Below are 24265 nucleotides of genomic sequence, written 5' to 3' on the forward strand. Positions count from 1 at the left end.
ACCTAGTTGGGTCATGAAACATCTGGGAGAAAACATCCAAGCTCAGAGAGCAGCAAGGACTCCACAGTGATCATCCTCCTCCTCCTCCTCCTCCTCCTCCTCCTCCTCCTCCTCCTCCTCCTCCTCCTCCTCCTCCGTGCAAACCCCAATTCCCTTCTAGCATTGATGATGTTACCCAGTTGGGTAATGAAACATCTGTGAGAAAACATCCAAGCTCAGAGAGCACACCACCCTTGAGGATGCCAACTGGAAGAGGCTTCACAACTTAGACATTTAATGGAAGCGAAGGCCAACCATGAATGTGTTGCGGGGTGGGAATGGGGATTTTGCAGTATCCTTCCCCTGCAGTGGGGTGGAAATGGGGATGCAAAACCGGGTTTCAAATTTCCTCTCCATCTTGGATCTCGCCGGGTCAATTTTTCAGCCCCTAACCTTTCCCATGGGGTGGTTGGTTGGGATGAATAGGGGTTGAGGGGAGAATATCTTCATCTAACTTTGCCCTGATCAGCAATCACAGACACAAATCTAATGTTCAGAGGTTCTTTGCAACGGTTTGTGATAATCCAATCTGGGGGCTTTCCATGCTTTCATGGGACCTCTAAAATCAAGTTCTAATGATTTTGGGGTCCCCGATGAGAGCCCGAAAATCATAAGAGCGAGAATCGTGCAGAAAAGAACAAGGAGGAAGATTTAACACAGCACCAACATGCTTACTATAATTAAACATACCTATGCAATGCAATAAGTTACAACACACAATAAAGTAGATTCCGCTCGCACATGTGTGCTAGTCGTTCCCAACTCTAGTGGGAGGTGCTCATCTCCGTTTCAAAGCTGAAGAGCCAGTGCTGTCCGAAGACGTGTCTCTGTGGTCCTGTGGCCGGCATGACTAAACGCCGAAGGTGTCACGGAGCACTGTTCCCTTCCCACCAAAGGTGGTTCCTATTTTTCTACTTGCATTTTTTACGTGCTTTCAAACTGCTAGATTGACAGAAGCTGGGACAAGTAACGGGAGCTCACTCCATTAAGCGGCGCTAGGGATTCGAACTGCCAACCTTTCTGATCGGCAAGCTCAGCGTCTTAGGCACTGAGCCACCACGTTCCCCCCTACCAACACACTTACTGTAATTTAAAAACATACCTGTGCAATGCAATGGATTACAACAAACAATAGCAACAATAAAAAAATACCTGTAATTCAGCATGCAGGTCTTTGGAAATGGCCATCCTCTTTACCCTTTCCTACTGCTAACTTGGTTTGAAATAGGCAACCTGTAAGTTGCACGGCAACAGAAGACGATCTCATGAAATGCTCGGGGACCCCTCTTGTAACCTCATAGCATCCAGTTCATTGATGTGCTAATGTGTCACAGATCTTCCACTGTCAAGACTCAGAAACCAGAGAGGCAAGAAATTTATGAGTTGCCACCTTCTCCCTCTGGGTGAGAAATAAAAGATATGGAAGGAAGAAGGGACGCAAGAAATACTATCCAGTCAAGAGCGCATGAATTCTTCTGCACTTTAGGAATTAAAAGGACTCCATACCTGTCCCCCCCTTCACCACCCCACCACCCATCCCTGGAGGAAAACATATAAAACAGCTCCTATTTTTAACTGGCATGTGCCAAAGGCATGAAACACTATCTAGCATTAAGCAACATATACAGAATTAGCATTGGAAGAGGAGAAGGGAGGGGAGGGTACAGGGAGAAGAGAAGGGAGAAGAGAAGGGAAGAGAGGGAGAAGGAAGGAAAGGGGAGGGGGAAAGGTGGAGAGAGAGGGAGAAGAGAGGTGAAGAGAGAGGGAGGAGGGAAAGCAGAAGGGAGGGGAGTAGAGAGAGGAGAGGAGAAGGTTTAGGTTTAGGTTTAGTTTTATTTAATTTGTATGCCGCCCTATTCCTGAGAGACTCAGGGAGGCTAACAATCTGGGGGGAAGGGGGGGTACAAAATAAAAGTAAAAAGACAAACAATTTAAAAATACGGCAACATTCATATCTCGGATGGGGCTGGAAGATTCAACAGGCCCAGGCCTGCCGGAACAACCAGGTCTTAGTAGCTTTGCGGAAAGCCAGAAGGGTGGTAAGGGTCCGGATCTCGACGGGGAGATCGTTCCAGAGGGCCGGAGCAGCCACAGAAAAGGCCCTCCCCCGTGGAGTTGCCAGCCGACATTGGCCGGCAGATGGAATTCGGAGGAGACCTAGTCTGTGGGATCTAATCGGTCTTCGGGAGGTAATTGGCAGAAGAGAGAGAGAAGAAGGGAGGCAAGAGGGGAGAGGAGAGAGAGGAGAGAGGAGACAGGAGAAGAGAGGGAATAATTTGTTCAAGAAATATTTTAGCTGTTCCATTTGGCTAGTAGAAAATTGGGAACGGAATGGACTTCTCCCACTTTTTAATCATTATGTAGGGCAGACCTGCATCAAAGAGAATTTTTAGATCAGAATGCTTTACCTCAATATGTTCAATATGATCATAGCTTAAGTTTTTGATCAATTTTGCTCCCTTTCAACCTATCATTTAGAACGTGGTAGTGGACACGTCCCTCTAGAATCAAGTCCCACAAAACTTGCCTTCCCTCGGGCTACATCTGCAGATGCTCCAATTACCCAGCACGAGATCTCAAGTCCTTTTCTGAGGATGAACATGTCAACGACAAAGATCTTCTTCCTACCCTGTTTCAGGTCCCTTCTCTAAAGCTACGCCTCCCCATTTAAGGGGTTGATATGTTTAAAGCTCATAAAATTAAAAGTAAGCCATCCAGCCAGAGGTGGGTTCCTACCAGTTCGCACCTATTCGGTAGAACCAGTACGTCAAATCTACCGAACCGGTTAGAAGAGGTTCCACCAGTGGACCCGGAAAGCAGGCCACACCTACAGAAGAGGTTCCAAAAATTTTTGAAACCCACCACTGTATCCAGCCAATTGGTTCTGGGTATCAGAGATATTATTAAAGAGCCGAGGTGGCGCAGTGGTTAAATGCAGCACTGCAGGCTACTTCAGCTGACTGCAGTTCTGCAGTTCGGCTGTTCAAATCTCATCGGCTCAGGGTTGACTCAGCCTTCCATCCTTCCGAGGTGGGTAAAATGAGGACCCGGATTGTTGTTGGGGGCAATATGCTGACTCTGTAAACCGCTTAGAGAGGGCTGAAAGCCCTATGAAGCAGTATATAAGTCTAACTGCTATTGCTAACAGAAATGAAACAGAATCAACGAAAGGGGAATGAAGACCTCAACGTTTTTGATTTTGCCCTGAAATATACTGAGCCACAAAGAGCAGGTGAAAATGGCGATTAACTTCATGCCCAGGCAGAAGGATAACATCCCACACCACACTGCAACTTCCGTACACTCTAATGAATTTCTAAGGGACTGCAACCGAAAGACATGGTCCATCCTTGGCTTTGAAGTCATCGCCTACAATCCTACCCTGATCCCAAACTGCAGGGTCAACTAGACCTGGCATCCCTACGGAAGTCATTAGTTTTATATTATATTAGCTGCAGTTGCAACATGATTAACCTGAATATATAACTTATTGATTTGCTCTCCCGCACAAGATCCCAAAGTTCTTCAAAAACAAGAAAGGGGACAATGACTCACCAAGCAAACTCAACGGCTCTGCATTCTCACCCCACGCAGGAATGGAACATAAAGGTGAACCCCGTTGGAAACTAGACTGGAGGGAGGTGAGTTTAAGTTTTTAGGGTGCAAGATCTACCCCAGAATTCTTCCGTGACCTGACAAATGCGCGCCCAACAACAGCACGCCAACAAAACCGCGGCGATAAAAACGCGACATCGACAGTGCACCCACAAAGGCGCGCCGACAAAAGAGCGGCAACAGAAGCGCAATTACGGTTAAGGTAAGGGTTAGGGTTAGGGTTAGATTCAGGGTTAGATTCAGGGTTAGGTTCAGGGTTAGAGTTAGGTTTAGGGTTACCTTTAGGATTAGGTGTAGAGTGTGCTTCTGTCAGCGCGCTGTTGTCGGCACGCTTCTGCGCTCATTTGTCGGCGCGATTTCGAACTCGTGATTTTTTTCCCACAGTTTCGTCGGCACGCTTTTGTCCAGCGCGCATTTGACGGTGAACCAATTCTTCAAGCCTTATATGACTATTGTGTTTCTCCTAAAATAAGGCAGGGTCTTATTTTCTTTTGACCCCCGAAATAAGCACTTGGCTTTATTTTCAGGGAGGTCTTATTATTTTTGAGGTGCAGGAGGCAGCGAGCATGGTCACCTCATGGCTGCTGCTGTGTTGTAATATTTCAAGGGAGGGCTTATTTTGCAGGGAGGGCTTATTCTAGTGCATGTGATCAAAAGCCTGATTGGGCTTATTATCTGGGGAGGTCTTATTTTCGGGAAAGCAGGGTATTTCCAAGAGAAAGTCTGGTGAGATTCTTGTAACATAGCTGAGTAGCAATAAAGCTTCTGTTTGGAATTGTTCACGAGTGATTCTGGTTGCCTTCACCTGACAGATAGGTACTATAAGATTATTCTCCAGCACCATGGATATCTGATTACTTTCTTAAAGCTTTCTCTTGGCTGTGAGCATGTAATGTGTCACGTGCCCGGGAAATCAGGAGATTCAGGCAGTTCAAATAAGTATAAAGATTTATTGCAAGCTTAAGTTCTCTACAAGAATCTGACCAACTAATGGGCAAGGGAAATACATGTGAGATAAGAGAAGCATTCAAGGCAAGTTGGGCTTAGATATCTTGTGGGTGCGAAGGGACTCATGACTTATAATGCGTTTAACCCCTCTCTTTAATTCAGCCTGGTCCTCTCCTACAGGATTCCTGACCTTGGCTAGAAGTTTACATTTTTCTCTATATCAGAAGTTGTACCTTATAAAAACCATATTACAAATAGCAATAGCAATTAGACATATACCGCTTCATAGGGCTTTCAGCCCTCTCTAAGCGGTTTACAGAGTCAGCATATTGCCCCCAACAATCCGGATCCTCATTTTACCCACCTCGGAAGGATGGAAGGCTGAGTCAACCCTGAGCCGATGAGATTTGAACAGCCAAACTGCAGAACTGCAGTCAGCTGAAGTAGCCTGCAGTGCTGCATTTAACCACTGCGCCACCTCGGCTCCTCCTCCCAAATGATGGGAGGATCTACTTTAGAAGGAGGAAGATGTCATAAACCTTTTTTCTAGATGCCTCCTTAAATCCCTTAGAACCAACAATGCATTTAAACAGGCTTGACTCCATTCTAGTTCTGGTGGCCGAGGCTGCGCTGGACGACTGCAGGAAAAATGCAGGCTGAATTCAGGATGAACCTGATGGAGATGGCCAGGTTGAGCCTGAGGGAGGAGTCAAATGTGTCATAAGTCATGAGTCCCTTCGCAAGAGATCTAAGCCCAGCCCACTTTGAATGCCTCTCTTATCTCCCGCTCATTTCCCTTAATGGTCAGTTGGCCAGATTCTTGTAGAACGCTCAAGCTTGCAATAAATCTGTATACTCCCTTGAACTGCCTGACTCTCTCGATTTCCCCAGAGCTTGACAAATCCTCAAGATCAAGAGTTGAGTGCCTATTCTCTACAGGAGGGTCCTTGGTCCTGGTTTTAGCATTTCCTGGTCAGCATGAGAATTGCAAAATCATGACAAAGAAGAGAGAAAATTTGGGAGACTTTGCTCCAAAAAAACAACAACTATCAAAGCTGGATTGGGTATAAAAATGCTCAAGCAATCCCCTCTATCGCTGGTTGCCTGCCTTAAAAAAAAAACCAATAATAATAATCATCATCTCAACTTATTACCGTCAGATCTGCAACTGGAAAAGCTAAGTTGCTTCCTTAATTTTAATTTTATTGAAGAGAAGTGAACAAAACCTACCCAAGGCACCACCACAGAATTACATTAACAGTAAAATTACATTATTAATTCTTTAATCTCACTAGAGGCCTCAAGCTGTTGCTATGTCCAATTACTCAGCTAACCACCTGTCAGATTTGTAAAGCGAGTTTAACATTACCTCCTGGACAGCTGTGAGCTCGGTGTTCGGTCAGGTCTGCCAAAGAGTCGAAGTCCTGCTGGCAGTTATCGCAGGTGTAAATTGATTCGTCCTCCATATCTTCATCTTCCTCGTTCCGTTCTTCCTGGCTGGTAATGCTGTTCCGCTCCTCCAACGCCCGGATCTCTCTTTTATCATTCTCCAGCTCTCTTCCGAAACCTCCTGCCAACAACAACAAAAAAAAAGGAAAGTCACTTTTACGTTTCGATCGCTCCACGTTTCCAAAGAAAAGAGGGAAACCGAGTGACTTGAAAGCGAAGTCCTGTTGATTTCACCGGAGTTGAAGGTCCAATGAAAATGGTTATTGGTTAGGGCAATTCCATATAGTGGAGGCCACAACCAGATAAGTAAATGCTAGTTGGGAGGGATAATAGTCAGAGAGGAGACCGTGTGGTGGCTGTTGGTCACTGTATAGGGCACCAGTTCAGATGTTGACTTGGTTCAGATCCACCAACAACCATGAAAGCTCACAGGGTGGCTTTGGGCCAGGCCGCTCTTGTTGAACCCAAAGGGCTGTTGCAGAAAGGGATAAAATTAGGGGCTGATCTATGTACAACTCCTTGAACATACGGAGAACAAACATAGAGTTGGAAGAAAGGAAGATAGTTCACGAATGATTCATGCTGGAGCCCCAAAGTTCACTGAAGATGGGCTCCAGCATCAGTCCGAAAGTTCAGAAGAGTAAACCTCTAGTCCCCATGACAAACTCAAATTCAACCTGGCAAGATATTTCACTCTATCCACCTATCTATCAACTTATTTTTCTATCTGTCCAACTGCCTGCCTGCCTGCCTCTGTCTGTCTGCCTGACTGTATACCTGTTTGTCTGTCTCTGCCTGCCTGCCTGCCTGTTTATATATTGATCGATCGATTGATCTATCAATTGATCTATCCAGCATCCTGTCATCTATTTATCAACCTAGCTTCCTGTCTTATACACCTCCTCGCTCCCTCCCTTTCTCTTTCTTTCTGTCTTTCTGTCTGTATCTACATCTATCTATCATCTATCTATCTATCTATCTATCTATCTATCTATCTATCTATCTATCTATCTATCTATCTATCATCTATCTATCTATCATCTACAATATCTATCTATTGTATCTATCTGTCTGTCTGTCTGTCTACCTACCTACCATATCTATTGATCTACCGTATCCACTATATCTATCTATCTACCTAATCTACCTAATCTATCTATCTATCTATCTATCTATCTATCTATCTATCTATCTATCTATCTATCATCTATCATCTATCTATCATCTATATCTATCTATCTATCTATCTTAGGCCTATGTTATGGTGAGATGCTCATTCATTCTCTGCTATTCCTCTCTTTTTGCCTTGTCTTTCATTCATTCATTCATTCCCTTTTACTCTCTGCCAAACAACAGATATCAAGGAAAGGAGCAGATCTTCTGCATAGAAATGTTCCCAGCCTGGACAAGAAACCTGTAATTTTATTAGCCAAAAATTGCATACAGTCTTTAACTCACAGGGCACCCAGGAGGAAGTTAAGGAACCATTTCCAAGTTATCAATGAGCAAGCTGGCAGTTTATCATTCTTTAATAAAATTAAAAATTGAACACATGAACTAATTGTTCCCATACTCGAGACTGGAAAGACAATTAGCATTGTTGAGCACTCAAAAACAGGAGAGCAGCCAAGAAATGCAGCTTATTTCTGGAAAATGTCAAAAACCCAGGACTACATCTTTTTACCGAGGTTGTTTAATATCAGCACTAGAAATCAAAAATTTCTCAAATTGTCCCTTTCTGGTCAAGCTAGAAAACAAAACAAAACAAAATTTAAAGCCCCCTGCCAGGTCTCACAGCATGTTAATACCCTTCCGCCCAAAAGGGAAATATTAAAAATCATTTGTAGAGACTTTTAATGCATCAAAAGATGCCACCGGGCTTAAATCAACAGTGCAGTTTCCAGAGGCAGGAAATCCCATCTCTTGCCACCAAGCTTCGTGCAGATAGGAAGCTTTTAAATGAAAATGAAAGTCTGATTTTTGAAGGCACTATCAAAACCTTGTGTGTCGTTTCGCAGTCTGCTTTGTGACTTCAGACAAATTAAAGAAAGCAGATCAGGGGTTCAATGGAGGAGGAGGAAACTCTTGAGGTCTTTGATGCTCTCTGAGTTTGCTTGTTTTCTTGAAGACATTCCATGACCCAAACCAAGTGATATCATCAGTGCTAGTAAGGAATGGGATTTATTCCAAATTTATATTCTAGTGACTTATCTTTAAGGTGGTGTTTGGAGGTTCTTTGTTTAGAAGAAGTCAAACAGCCCAACCAAAGAACCTCTAAGATCACTCCCAGGGCAAGCCACTGGAATGTAAACTGAGAGCAAATGCCACTCCTTACTAGCACTGATGACGTTACCTAGTTTGGGTCATGAAACCTCTGCAAAAAAGCAACTGAGCTTGGAGAGCACCAAGGACCCCGCATGATCAACGCTAACAAGAAGAAACACAGAAAAGTCAGAAACCGTGAAGGAGGTTCAAGTATTGTTTGTTTGTTTAATCACTGAGTTTGCAATTGTTGTGGCCCACCAGAGGCCTGCAGAGCTGGCGGCAGAGTCGGACAGTGAGGAGGTTGGGGAGGAACATGGGCCAGTCCTGGGGACTGAAGAAAGCTCAGACGAGGACTCTGCGTCGGAGGCAGAGAGGGAGCTAGACAGCAGTGAGGCAGAAGAACAGATGGAGCCTGTTCCCAGTGTGTGCCTGCGCAGAGCTGCCAGAAGACAAGAACAAGTAAGAAAGCAGGGTCAACTCAAGACTAAAGCCTTGGAGGTGAATGGCCCCTCCCATGGGACACAAAAGAGGAACGAATGGGGAGTGGGCTTTTGCAGGAAACAATTTGTTCATTTGGTCCGGAAAGTTGTGTTTGTGAGAGACTCTGTCCCAAGTTCTGCTTTTCCCTGTGTTTGGAAACTAGTTATCTGGCAGCGCTCCAAACGAGATAAGGTGCGTGTGGATAAACATTCCACTGAAAGGCTGTTTGCTGAATCCTTGCTGACTGTGAATGAAAGGAATTCACGGTCGTGTAAATAAAAGAGGTTTTGTTGGGATTAAGACTTTGCTTTGGCTTTCTAAGGAGGCCTGGGTCAGAACAGCTCTGTATTATCGTAATAATAAAACTCAGGTTTTTTTCCCCCTTCCTCTGTATACTAATTACCAATCTCATTTTGTCAAATGCACTGAATGCACTTCCAAAGCTTACTTCGGTTCCCCCATGCAAATCAAGAGAGATTAATGCCAATTCTATCTTCTTAAAGCCAGCAGGTCTGACACAGCCAACAGTCCATAAATCTGGATGCCAACTCGACTAGTTTTATAAGGTTAAAATCCATAAAATACGATCAAGTATATAAAATTAATTTAAAGCAAGGACTGCCAACCGCATCTCTCTTAGGTGCTAATGGAATACAGATAAGAGACCCAGGAAGGTTCCTGTTTTTATTATTTATTTCTAAAACTTCAGTCAACGGAGTGGTTTCTTTTTCACTGACTTATTTGATTTTAACTTTATTTTAAACACTGAGTTACAAGCCTGCTCCAAATGCCTATTCCAGAATCACTTCTAGGCAGAGGTGGGTTCCTACCAGTTCGCACCTATTCGGTAGAACCGGTTCGTCAAATCTACCGAACCGGTTAGAAGAGGTTCCACCAGTGGACCCGGAAAACAGGCCACACCTATGGAAGAAGGTCCAAAAAATTTTGAAACCCACCATTCCCCCCCCCACACACACAGAGGCAGACAGACTGATACAGAGAGAGAGAGAGACAAAGAGAAAGAAAGGAAGAAAGAAAGAAAGAAAAAAGAAAAAAGAAAAAAAAAGAGTGAGAGAGAGATGAAAGAAAAAAGAAAAGGAACAGAGAGACAAAAGGAGGGAGAGAGAGAGAGAAAGAAAGAAAGAAGGAAGGAAGGAAGGAAGGAAGGAAGGAAGGAAGGAAGGAAGGAAGGAAGGAAGGAAAGAAAGAAAGAAAGAAAGAAAGAAAGAAAGAAAGAAAGAAAGAAAGAAAGAAAGAAAGAAAACACATGGCTGGCAAGCCACTCCCACCAGGTCACATGGCCGGGAAGCCACTCCCACAAAGGGGGCCACACCCACAGAGTAGGTTCCAAATTTTTTTGAAACCCACCACTGCTTCTAGGCCAAGATGAACAGCATATAAGAGGGAGGGAAGTCACTTCACACCCGTTTTAGGATGGTGGTAGCAATGATTACATACAAGTTATTTTCACCTGAATTAAAACCATCATTGGGGGGGGGGAGTCAGAGGTTGCAAATATTGAGAGCATTAAAAAAAAAGACCTTAAAAAAAAGTTGTCCTCTATTGCAAATCCAGGCTAAACAGTTAAATTGGCTACTATCATTAATTGCAATTGTTTACCCAAGCATCTTTAATCCTTATAATCCTAACACTTATTTAAGGGAATGACATTCTGTTTCTTTAATCTTTGATGCCGTTGACAAATGCCAGCTGTTCAGTTTCTTGCATCCTAATATTCAATGTAATATCCAAATCCCTATTTTTCTTCCAAATTACGAGGGGTTAAAACATCCTCACAGCAGCGAGAATGGTGTATACACAACGATGGAAAAGTGGGGGGGAAAAAACCTTCAGAAAAGGAGATAATAAGGACGATATTAACATGCGCAGAGATGGATAGATTAATGTTAGAAATAAAAGGAGAGACAGAATATTATGACACATGGAATAGATTTTGTCAATGGCTGGAAACATGAGATGGGAGTCAAAACACGAAATATTAGGCTAAGTAGACCTCAAATGAGATATATATGTATTAGAATAAATACGTTGGTCAAAAATAAATTGCATAAGACTGGCAATTTATAAGTAATGTATGTGTTATTTGTCTTTCACTTTGGTTTCTAAGGCGGATGAAATGCGAGGACGTTCACACTGTGTTAATGGAAATAATAAAAAGATATTTTAAAAAAACTAAGTTAACCAAACCACAACGAATATATATACCTGTGTTAGGCATATTCATTCCCTACATGTGACAATGAATGTGCCCTACGCAACGTTACATAACAAAATGACTCTTAAAGTTTCAGAGATGAAACACAATTTTTATTCCTCTTTCTCAACAACAGTAATGCGGGGGGGGGGGGAGCAAGCCATAATACACACATACATTTTTTTAAAATGGTGCACCGTCTAGTTAATGGTGTTGGCTTCCTAAGACTTACAAGTTAATAAAATTGATCTCGCTGTCGTCTTATAATGAAGAACAGTGGGATAAGGCTGCACTCGAGCCGTGGAAAATTGTATATTGTTACCTTCTTGTGACCTCCCAGAGCCGTGGCCATTCTAACCTCTCCAAGCTGTCGTTTTGTGTGATGCCGACAGCAGATGGGAGAAGAAGAAGAAAGGAAGGAAAGGATAATGTTGTCTTGATCAGACATATCTGCTCAAACATGAGTACCAACTATAAATATTGAAAGGACAAGAAGCGATGGATGGAAACCAATCAAGGAGAGAAGCAACCTAGAAACTAATTTCCTAACAGTTACTAGAGAAACGGTTATTTAGAGAAAATTCCTAACAGTTAGAACAATTCATCAGTGGAACAGAGGTTGCCTCCAGTGGTTGTGAGTGCTCCAACACTGAAGGTTTTTAAGAAGAGATTGGACAGACATTTGTCTGAAGGGGCATACGGCGTCCTGCCTGAGCAGAGGGTTGGACTAGAAGACCTCCAAGGTCCCTTCCAACTCTTGTTATTCTAAAGTAGTTAGGGCTCTTGCTGTTCAGTCACTAAGTTGTGTTCAACTCTTCACAACCCAACGGACCATAACAATCAGAGATGGGTTCCTGCCAGTTCGCACCAGTTTGGTAGAACCGGTTCGTCAAATCTACCGAACCGGTTAGAAGAGGTTCCACCAGTGGACCCGGAAAGCAGGCCACACCTACAGAAGAGGTTCCAAAAATTTTTGAAACCCACCACTGACACACACACACACACACACACACAGCACAGACACACACACAGACTCACACAGAGAGAGAAAGAGAAAGAGAAAGAAAGGAAGAAATAAATAAAGAAAAAAGAAAAAAAAAGAAAAAGTGAGCGAGAGATGAAAAAAAGGAAAAAGGGACAGAGAGACAAAAGGAAGGAAAGAGAGAGAGAGAGAAAGAAAGAAAGAAAGAAAGAAAGAAAGAAAGAAAGAAAGAAAGAAAGAAAGAAAGAGGCTGGCAAGCCACTCCCACCAGGTCACATGGCCGACAAGCCACTCCCACAAAGGAGGCCACACCCAGAGTAGGTTCAAAAAATTTTTGAAACCCACCACTGATAGCAATCCACTCCCCATGTCCTCCACTGTCTCCCAGAGTTTTCCCAAAGCCATGTTCATCTTGTAGGTGACACTCTTAACCATCACATCATCCTCTGCCATCTCCTCCTTCCTTTGGCCTTCAATCTTTCCCAACATCGGAGTCTTTTCCAAGGAGTCCTCTCTTCTTCTTTGGTGGGCAAAGTATGTCACAGTTTGTTGCAGCAATCAAATCCAGAAAGCACACACAGGGAACTGATTCAGCAGGATTCATTAACTTCTCTTTATATATATATATAATATAACACAAATATATACAATACCAAAAGTGGGTCTTCCAATGTGGTAGAGAGAGTTGGAGCAAACACAGGTAGACAAGAGAACAATTTTAGTTTCAGTTCCAGCTGCAGGCTCAGAGCTATAGTACTAAGCCACGCCCAGACTCCTAGCCCTCATTGGCTGACCCAGTTGCCATGTCTATTCATTGGCTGACCTTGTTGCCTATTCCAGTCTAGGAATATACTCTGACAAAGTATTTGAGCTTCAGTTTCAGTATCTCCCTTTCCAAAGAACCCATTGGGTTGATTTCTTTTAGGAAGTTAGGATTCTGCTTTAGAAGAGCATGCATGATACTTCAGATGCCAAGAATCAAGAAGAAGAAACTATAAAGTGATGGTGAAATGCACATGAATGGAGAAGGACCTAGGTTCCATTCTTCATTTGAGGTCATTTATGGGGCTGAGATCTCAAGGTGGGCATCTAATGCTACTTTCTCCCATTTGTTTCTCCATAACAACATTCACAAGCAGGTTGGGGTGAAGGACTGTGACTAGTTCAAAGTCACCTAGTGAGTTTCCGGGGCAAAGCATGGACCTCAACATGGATCTTCTCCATCAAAGTTCTACCATGAAATCATACTGGAATTAACAACATCTCCGTGGCTCCTGGAAACTTAAAATGAAATCCAGGGACTTCAAACATGTTCCAGACAGTAACTATGTGCTTCCTTTTTTACTTTATTTTGCTGATCTTTACCACTGCTCCTACTAAGGGACATCAGAGACCTCATTTTTCAGTCACACTCTTGTTTGTTTCCCCTGAAAGCAGAGGAATCTTCTACACCATTTCTTAAGATTGCATCAGAAGAAAATCAAGAATTACTGAAGTATCACGTAAGACTAAGCATGTTTCTCAACTTCAGGGTTATTTTTCCACTGCAGCTTCAACTCGCGTAGATGTCAAGTTCTGGAATTCTCAACTGCATTGATAGATCTGGAAGAGGGATAATCAGTGAACTGATTATTTTTCCCCACCTTTCTGCTGCATACCTGGGGAACACACAAATTGGGGTGGGGGAGGGGTCAACTGAACCAAAGCTGCATTGAAACCAGTTTTAATCTGTTTCCAGAACAGCAGCAAATTGGGGGCTAAATAAACTTTGGGGGTTAGCGGTAAAAGGAAACCAGGCTACCAAAGAATATGATGAGTGGACACCATCTGTCAGGGCTACTTCACTTAATAAACAAGAAACAAACCACTCAACTCCATTTTGCAGAATTAAGAGTACTTTTACTGATTATAAGTAAATAGAAGCTAAGCAAAGCTGGATCTGAGCAAAAGCGTGCGAAGCAGTTGATATCAATACATGATCCATTCCCCTCCCCTTGGTAACCCCAGTCCATAGTCCAATCCAATATCTCCACAGCTGTCAGGTGGGAGACATCTTCAAAAACCATCATCAGGTTGGTATGCCGGACAGTTGGCCTTGGCGGGAAACTCCCCTCCTTGCCACATGCGCAGTAGATGGTGAGAACAACTTCCAATTAACATTCCTCCTGTACAGATTATTTCCCACACCCAAATACCATGCCCTCCCTCCCCGTTTCAATGGCAGCCGAAAAGCAAGCAGCAAAACAAGAGGCTGACACCATCGAAGCAGATACCAACCAGAGCCTAGAACAATTCAAAGTAGTAGTGCAAGACCTGAACCTGTGGAGAGACCTGGGACATAGAATCCCCAATCGTTGAACATGACTGAATTGATACCAGCAGCAGCAGGAGGAGGAGCCTTATCCTTCTGAGAAACAGTATTTACCATGGTGGGATATTTATCATCAGATCTGGTGCTGGCTATCAGCTTGACTGCCTTCGAAACAGATTGTACAAATCCATGGGAGTCATGAGGATCAATGGCTAACCTTGGCAGCAGTGTGATTCCCTCTGAAGACATTTGCTGAAGACATCTCTTGGCTTCCTTAGACGGTTGGGTGGCCACTGTGGGGACAATCCTTTGGACTGGATAAACTGGAGGGTCTGATCCTGCAGTGCTTCAATTCCTATATTCTTATTCCAGGTAAATCTTGCCATCTCCTCTAACCTCATGACTTCACCAAGGAGGAGACCTTTCACCAGCATTTGTGTTAATGACCCAACCAAGTAGACATATTCAATTCAAGTCCCTCATGGATGGCTTAGCCAGAGTCCCATTGCTCGCCACAAACCTGGGTTCATACCACGTTCTATGCCATTAACTAAGCAATCCACATTTTGCCTTAGAGCAACATGGGAATCCAGTCTGCAGGATTTAGGATGTTTACTTCGGAAATATAGTCTAGCTTAAAGAAAAGGAGGACTAGGGGAGACATGATAGCAGTGTTCCAATATCTCAGGGGTTGCCACAAAGAAGAGGGAGTCAAGCTATTCTGCAAAGCACCTGAAGGCAGGTCAAGAAGCAATGGGTGGAAACTAATCAAGGAGATAAGCAACCTAGAACTATTTCCAGACAGTGACAACAATTAAATCAATGGAACAACTTGCCTCCCGAAGTTGTAAATGCTCCACACTGGAAGTTTTTAAGAAGATGTAGGATATCCATTTGCCTGAAGTGGTGTAGGGTTTCCTGCCTAAGCAGGGAGTTGGACTAGAAGACCTCCAAGGTCCCTTCCAACTCTGTTGTTCCTTTCTATTCTCTGTATTTTATTTCAAATTAGATTGTATCTGCACTCCTTGTCTCCTGACATCTATTCTTCCTTTCAACTCGTCTGTCTTTTGATTCTAAGAATACTTAGTTTAACAAGTAGAAAGCCTCATTAAAGCTTGCTAATTTTTACATGTCACTCAAACCGTGAGTCACTTTATTTTCCATTACTGCCGCAAACTCCTACAGGAACCTTCATATTAAGTTTCTTTATTTTCACCACCGGTAACATGTCATTTTTAATCAGCTGTTTCTTTTCCCTTCCTTTATTGCTTCAGAATTAGAAAGCGGTGTTCTGTTGTTACCTTTATTGCTACCTTTTCCCTTTTCGCAAAGATATTGCCACACAAAAATCATTGGGATATATAGGCGTCAAGTAAATTTCACATCCACTGTAAGCAACGTTAAAAGCATTAGCTTTTAATATGTTTTACACACATAGATATATATTTTCTGGAAGAAAGAAGGAGGAGGCCAAAATGAAAAAAAAAGGAGGAGATCCTGCTTGCAATTATTACTTCTATTCTCCCTAAACACTTATATTACTAAAGTGAAATGCCTTCTAAACACAAAGACAGATCTGGGAAGTAATTACAGAAATGCATTCAGGGGCAATAATTCTATATTAACTGTCAGCAGTATACATCTCCTGGAAAAGCACTTGTTATGAAGGAATTATGTATGTCACAGACAGAGGTATTGAAGGCAACTGAAAATTGCAAGGATGTATTAAACTTAACTCTCAGTCCCTCATCGGGGGTCAATTTATGTTTAATTTGTTACCTTGAAGTTGAGCCAAGACTTTTATGAGCATCTGTGAAGCGATGCAAAGATGCATACAAATCCCATCAATTTCTATTTGAGAGAACTATATTATTATTATTATTATTATTATTATTATTATTATTATTATTATTGTTGTTGTTGTTGTTGTTGTTGTTGTTGTACAATTGTATCACAGCGGCCAGTTGTTTCGCCGGATTTGGCATTGGTTACTAGTCGGGCCCCACCCAGGGGCCTAGGACGTCGTAACGTATTTTCGTAATATGCGTGCAGATCCAAGCAGTGCGGCTTTTTGCATTTGACTGATGGTGATTTTGTCAATTTTTAACTGTTTTAAATGTAATTCCAGTGCTTTTGGAATAGCACCCAGTGTGCCAATTACCACTGGAATTACCACTGCTGGTTTGTGCCATAATCGTTGAATTTCGATTTTTAAGTCCTGGTATCTTGCGATTTTTTCATGTTCCTTCTCGGCGACCCTGCTATCACCTGGTATTGCAATGTCTATGATTGTGACCTTATTTTTCTCAACCAGTGTGATGTCTGGTGTATTATGCGCCAGTATTTTGTCGGTTTGTATACGGAAATCCCACAAGATCTTGACCGTCTGATTTTCTGTGACTTTTTCAGGCTGATGTTCCCACCAGTTTGTTGCTGTTTTAATATTATAATTTTTGCACAAATTCCAATGGATCATTTGTGCTACTGAATTGTGCCGCAATTTATAATCAGTCTGCGCGATTTTTTTACAGCAGCTGAGTATGTGATCAACAGTTTCGTCAGCTTCTTTGCAAAGTCTGCATTTGGCATCATCAGAGGATTTTTCGATTTTGGCCTTAATGGCATTTGTGCGGATAGCTTGTTCTTGCGCAGCCAGGATTAGTGACTCTGTTTCTTTCTTTAATGTACCTGTTTTTAACCATAACCAAGTTTGTTCACTGTCCACTTTATCTTTTATTTTTTCCAGAAATTGACCATGCAGTGCTTTGTTCTGCCAACTCTCCATTCTTGATTTTATCACATCTTTTCTGTATTCTTGTTTTGTCTGTTGGGCCTTCAGTAGATTTTTGTTCTTTACTTCGATTAATAGATGTTCTTGGGTGTCTTTTAAATAATCAGCCAGTGCATGTTTTTCTTCTTCAACTGTTTGCTTCACTTGTAATAATCCTCTGCCACCTGATTTTCGGGGCAGATATAGTCTATCAGTATCACCACGTGGATGTAAACTGTAGTGCATTGTCATTAGTTTCCTGGTTTTTCGGTCCAAAAGGTCCAAATCAGCTTGTGTCCAGTTAACTATGCCAGCTGTGTATCTTATAACTGGTATTGCCCAGGTATTTATGGCTTTGATTGTATTTCCACCATTCAATTTAGATTTCAAAATTTTCCTAACTCTGTTGGTGTACTCTCGTCTGACAATAGTTTTTACTTCTCCATGCTTGATGTTATCCAACTGCAGAATGCCTAAGTATTTGTAGGCTTCATTTTCTTTGCATTTAATTAGTTGGCCATTGGGCATTTCAACTCCTTCAGATGCAGTGATTTTGCCCCTTTTTATGGATACAGTGGCGCATTTTTCCATGCCAAACTGCATTGAAATATCGGTGCTGAATACTCGGACTGTATTTGTCAATGATTGGATTTCTATTTCTGACTTTCCATAGAGTTTCAAATCATCCATATATAGTAAATGCGAAATTTTTTCAGCTTTTTTGGCTGTTTGGTAGCCTAATTTCATTTTTTTAAAGATTACTGATAGTGGGATCATTGCGATGATGAAGAGAAGAGGTGAAAGTGAATCACCCTGGAAAATTCCTCGCTTGATATTAACCATTCCGTAGCTCTCATTCCCTACTGCCAACTCAGTTCTCCATTGTTTCATTGCCTTTTCAGTAAAGGATGTAATATTTTTGCTAATGCCAGTTGTTTCTAAGCATTTTATGATCCAACTATGTGGCAGTGAGTCAAATGCCTTTTTGTAATCAATCCAGACCATATTCAAGTTCGTTTTTCTGTTCTTACAATTTTCTAATATCATTTTATCAATTAGAAGCTGATCTTTTGTGCCCCTGCTCCTTCTTTTGTTGCCTTTTTGCTCTACTGGCAAGATGTTGTTTGTTTCCAAATAATCTATCATGTTATCTGCAATAATGCCTGTGAGTAATTTGAAGGTTGTTGGCAAGCATGTTATTGGTCTATAGTTTTCAGGTGTTGTTCCTTTAGTTGGATCTTTCTGAATCAAGTATGTTTTTCCAGTTGTCAACCATTCATCAATTTGGCCCTTTTGTAAAATTTCATTCAGTTGCCTGGCCAATATTGCATGTAAACTGGTCAGATATTTGAGCCAGAAACCATGTAATTGGTCCTTTCCAGGTGATGTCCAATTCTTTACCTTTTTAACTCGATTTTTGATCATCTCAGTTGTTATTTCTAATACTTGCATTTGTTTGTTGCCAATGCTTTTCTCAAAGTCATGTATCCACTTTGCTTCCTTGTTGTAGTCCTTTGCATTTTCCCACAATTCTTTCCAGAATTCAACTGTGGCCTGCTTTTCTGGTTTTTCACTTTTGGTGTCACCATTCACATTAAGACTTTGATAAAAACGCCGTTGGTCTGATCAAAATTGCTGATTTTGTTTATATTGGATGATTCGTGCCTCATATTATTATTATTATTATTATTATTGTTGTTGTTGTACAATTGTATCACAGCAGCCAGTTGTTTCGCCGGATTTGGCATTGGTTACTAGTCGGGCCCCACCCAGGGGCCTAGGACGTCGTAACGTATTTTCGTAATATGCGTGCAGATCCAAGCAGTGCGGCTTTTTGCATTTGACTGATGGTGATTTTGTCAATTTTTAACTGTTTTAAATGTAATTCCAGTGCTTTTGGAATAGCACCCAGTGTGCCAATTACCACTGGAATTACCACTGCTGGTTTGTGCCATAGTCGTTGAATTTCGATTTTTAAGTCCTGGTATCTTGCGATTTTTTCATGTTCCTTCTCGGCGACCCTGCTATCACCTGGTATTGCAATGTCTATGATTGTGACCTTATTTTTCTCAACCAGTGTGATGTCTGGTGTATTATGCGCCAGTATTTTGTCGGTTTGTATACGGAAATCCCACAAGATCTTGACCGTCTGATTTTCTGTGACTTTTTCAGGCTGATGTTCCCACCAGTTTGTTGCTGTTTTAATATTATAATTTTTGCACAAATTCCAATGGATCATTTGTGCTACTGAATTGTGCCGCAATTTATAATCAGTCTGCGCGATTTTTTTACAGCAGCTGAGTATGTGATCAACAGTTTCGTCAGCTTCTTTGCAAAGTCTGCATTTGGCATCATCAGAGGATTTTTCGATTTTGGCCTTAATGGCATTTGTGCGGATAGCTTGTTCTTGCGCAGCCAGGATTAGTGACTCTGTTTCTTTCTTTAATGTACCTGTTTTTAACCATAACCAAGTTTGTTCACTGTCCACTTTATCTTTTATTTTTTCCAGAAATTGACCATGCAGTGCTTTGTTCTGCCAACTCTCCATTCTTGATTTTATCACATCTTTTCTGTATTCTTGTTTTGTCTGTTGGGCCTTCAGTAGATTTTTGTTCTTTACTTCGATTAATAGATGTTCTTGAGTGTCTTTTAAATAATCAGCCAGTGCATGTTTTTCTTCATATTATTATTATATTATATTATATTATATTATATTATTATTATTATTATTATTATTATTATTATTATTATTATTAAAACAGACACCCAGCAGAATTTGCACCTGTAATGTTCAGTTTTTGTTAGAAGGGCCAATTGAAGAGGGGGAAGATTTTGGGCAGGAGAGGCAGTTCCGCTTGGGAAGGGAGGGAGGAAGGGAGGAAGGGAGGAAGGGAGGAAGGGAGGAAGGGAGGAAGGAAGGAAGGAATGAACGAAGGAATGAACGAAGGAATGAACGAAGGAATGAACGAAGGAAAAAATTAAACAAGGGAGGGAAGAAAGAAGGAAGGAAGGAAAAATAAATGAGGGAGGGAGGGAGGGAGGGAGGAAGGAAGGAAAGAAGGAAGGAAGGAAGGGTATCTCCATGATTGTACCAGTAGTATCTTATTAAGACTTACTCAACACATTCAGCCTTGGTTTGCCTGCACATCATGTCAAACAACAGATTGGGGTTTTGAAACCATGTAGCCACTTTAGTGTTGTGATTAATGTATCAGGCTAGAAGCTAGGCATTGTGAATTCTAGTACTGCCTCTGGCCAACAGCCAGTGTATGACCTTGGGCCAGTCACTCTCTCTCAGCCCTAGGAAGGAGGCAGTGGCAACCTTACCAAGAAAACTGCTAGGACTTGTTCAGCCAGTTGCCAGGAGTCGATGCTGACTCAAAAGAACTGATTATTTACCTAGCCAGTTAACCAGCTAACTAGTTACCTACCTACCATCCATCCACCCACCCATCCATCCATCTACAGTATCTATCATCTATCTATCTATCTATCTATCTATCTATCTATCTATCTATCATCTATCTATCTATCTATCTATCATCTATCTGTCTGTCTGTCTGTCTGTCTGTCTGTCTATCTACAGTATCTATCATCTACTATCATTATCTCCCCCTCTCTCTCCCTATCTATTATCTATCTATCTATCTATCTATCTATCTATCTATCTATCTATCTATCATCTATCTATCTACAGTATCTACCATCTATCATTATCTCTTTCTCTCCCCCTATCTATCATCTATCTATCATCTATCTATCATCTACCTGCCTGCCTGCCTGCCTGCCTGCCTGCCTGCCTACCTACCTACCTACCTCCATCCAACAATACATCATACATCCATGTATAGTATCATCTATCAATCATCTATCATCTATCATCTATCAATCTATCAATCTATCAATCTATCAATCTATCAATCTATCTATTCTATTCTATTCTATCATCTCAACAGTATTGGCCCGTGTCTATTTTACTTCATCCCCAAAATTAAATCACCCTAATTTTCCATGTTTTCAGGCCAATCTTAACCTCTTTTCTCTTCCACTTGTGGAAGCCGAGAGGGGAAGTAATTTGCCTTTCCCACACCCATCCCAGTTAAACACACCAGAACTGGAGCAAACACAATCTTGCCACATCATTGACATCATTACATCATCAAAGGGTTTCCTGCTGCTTCCTACAAAAAGATGAGCTGGAACTTCACCCTCGACTCATCAAAAGTTGCTCGCCTCTAAACTATAATGAGAAGGCAATTTGTTTCCCTCCAGCTTCTAGCATAAAGCTCCCGGTTATAGCTTAGCATTGTGTTGGAATCTAGTCACTTCAAGTCTTTTGAAATCAAAATAAACCATGCCTTGCGACTGTCACAAAGTTGGGGTGGGCAGCAAATTTCCCTAAGCGTATATCTATAAATTCATAATTACAGGTTTTCTTTTGTCTTCTTTTGTTACAATTCCTTCTTCTCTCATTTCCCAGAGTGCAGGAAATCCACCACTTCATTGCCATCGTACATGGTTGGCTGTTAGACTTGGCTAAACTGCAACCCACAGCATCCCTCATCACTGGCCCTGCTGGCTCTTTCTTCTGGGAGTTGTAGTTCAGCAAGAACTGGGTGGACCAGTTAAAAAAAGCCGAGGTGGCGCAGTGGTTAGGGTGCAGTACTGCAGGCCACTTCAGCTGACTGTTATCTGCAGTTCAGCGGTTCTAATCTCACCGGCTCAAGGTTGACTCAGCCTTCCATCCTTCCGAGGTGGGTGAAATGAGGACCCGGACTGTGGGGGTGATATGCTGAATCTGTAAACCGCTTAAAAAGGGCTGAAAGCCGTATGAAGCGGTATATAAGTCTAACTGCTATTGCTATTGCTATTGGACCAGTCCTAGGTGAGACAAATCCATTAACTGGGTAAAGGTCTTCAAGGCTGAACAGAAAGCACATCACTTATTCACTATAGTGCAAAGTGTTTGGTGTTAGATCTAGCTAAACTACAACTCCCAGCATCCCTCATCACTGGCCCTGCTGGCTACTCCTTCTGGGAGTTGTAGTTCAGCAAGAACTGGGTGGACCAGTCCTAGGTTAGACAAATCCATTAACTGGGCGAAGGTCTTCAAGGCTGAACAGGAAGCACATCAATTATCCACTATAGTGCAAAGGGTTTGGCATTAGATCTGGCTAACTCCCAGCATCCCTCATCACTGGCCATGCTGGGAGTTGTAGTTCAACAGGATCTAGGCGCACCAGTTCTAGTTTAGACCCTCCCATTAGCTGGGTGAAAACCTTGAAGGCAGCCAAGTGTTAACTGAGCAACACTGAAAAACACCGAGAGACCCAGAAGGGAAACACTTGAAACAATTAACAGGGATCTTGCCAGAATTTTCATTAGTGATGCTTTTATTTGCCTGGGTGCTGCTCATATTTCATCCAAAGATCCTTAATTGGGCCTCTGGTCTATGAAGTAAAGTTCCTGGAGTTTTCTCGTTCTCCGAGGAGACCCAGCCAAGGTAGGGAGAAACAACTGCTCATAATACCCTTTTTCCCAGACAGAGCTAATAGCGACCATCTTCCACTAATGAAAAGATGTTGGGGAGAAGAAGAAAAAAGGCCACAGTTATAATTAAACTTGAGAAGAGTTCAATTGATGGGGGAAAGAGAAATTAAATTTATTTACATGCTGTTCTGGTGCTGATGAAGCATTAGCTATTTGGGAGGCCTCCTAATTAACCTTCATTTAGTTAACATAGGTTTTTTTTCCTTTTTGGGAAACCCATCTCTCTCTCTTTCTCTCTCTCTCTCTCTCCCTCCCTCCTTCCCTCTCTCCCTCCCTCCCTCTTTTGTGTATGTATGTGTCTCCATGTCTGTCTCTGTCTCTCTCTCCCCCGCCATGTCTCTGTCTGTGTGTGGGTGTGTATGTCTCCATGTCTCTCTCTCTCTCTCTCTCTCTCTGTCTCTTTGTGTATGTCTGTGTGTGAGTGCCTCTCTCTCTCTCTCTCTCTGTCTCTCTCTCCCCCCTTTCTCTGTGTGTCTCTCTCCGTCTCTCTCTCTCCCTTTCTGTGTCTTTCTCTCCATGTCTCTGTCTGTGTCTGTCTCTCCCTCTTTCTCTGTGTCTCTATCTCCATATCTCTGTCTCTCCCTCTCCCTCTCTTTCTGTGTGTGTCTCTCTCTCCCTCTCTCTGTCTCTCTCTCTGTCTCTCTCTCTCTCTTTGTGTATGTCTGTGTGTGTGTGTGCACCTCTGTGTGTGTGTGTGTGTCTCTCTCTCCGTCTCTCTCTCTCCCTTTCTGTGTCTCTCTCTCCATGTCTCTGTCTCTCTCTCTCCCTCTTTCTCTGTGTCTCTCTCCATGTCTTTCTCTGTCTCTCCCTCTCTTTCTCTGTGTCTCTCTCTCCATGTCACTGTCTCTGTCTCTCCCTCTCTTTCTCTCTGTGTGTGTGTCTCTCTCCCTCTCTCTCTCTCTCTTTGTGTATGTCTGTGTGTGTGTGTGTGCCTCTGTGTGTGTGTCTCTCTCCATCTCTCTCTCTCTCTCTTTCTCTGTGTCTCTCTCCATGTCTCTGTCTCTCTCTCTCTCCCTCTCTTTCTGTGTCTCTCTCCATGTCTCTGTCTTTCTCTCTCCCTCTCTTTCTCTGTGTCTCTCTCCATGTCTCTGTCTCTCTTTCTCCCTCTCTTTCTCTGTGTCTCTCTCCATGTCTCTGTCTGTGTCTGCCTCTCCCTCTCTCTGTGTCTCACTCTCCATGTCTCTGTCTCTCTTTCTCTGTGTGTCTCTCTCTCCCTCTCTCTCTCCCTCTCCCTCTCTCTCCCTCTCTTTCTCTGTGTCTCTCTCTCCATGTCTGTCTCTGTCTCTCTTTCTGTGTCTCTGTCTCTGTCTGTCTCTCTCTCTCTCCATCAGGAAATGCTTGTTCTTCATTATTACATACTTGCTCAATTTATATCCCCCTTTTCCACGGAGACTAAACATTCAAGGCGATCCACATTTTGAAGCCACCCAAAAGGTCTATCAATAAAGATCAAAGGATCTTCATCATCTTCATCTGGAACAAGAAAAACAAACAACCTTACACATTTTTTCAGGTCCAAATTTGTGCCTTGAGCCTTAGGTTTTGAAGCAGGGCACCGGAGAGGCTGAAAATTAAGGGAGGAAAAACTGTATTTGAGAACTTGATTGTGCAGAAGTTGATAGATTGACACTAAAAATAAAA

At 42.4% G+C, this 24265-nt stretch overlaps 1 protein-coding gene across 2 annotated transcripts in view; it reads right to left on the reverse strand.

Annotated features, from left to right (window-relative positions):
- ZNF423 (zinc finger protein 423) overlaps positions 1–24265 on the reverse strand; it is a 316344-nt gene that overhangs the window by 234416 nt on the left and 57663 nt on the right. For both annotated transcript variants that reach the window (XM_032231464.1, XM_032231463.1), the window contains exon 3: positions 5972–6172. In XM_032231464.1, the coding sequence (XP_032087355.1) occupies positions 5972–6172 (201 nt within the window). The remainder of the gene's footprint in view (positions 1–5971; positions 6173–24265) is intronic.

Source organism: Thamnophis elegans, chromosome 14, assembly GCF_009769535.1.
Source record: "Thamnophis elegans isolate rThaEle1 chromosome 14, rThaEle1.pri, whole genome shotgun sequence".
In the NCBI taxonomy this organism is placed as follows: domain Eukaryota; kingdom Metazoa; phylum Chordata; class Lepidosauria; order Squamata; family Colubridae; genus Thamnophis; species Thamnophis elegans.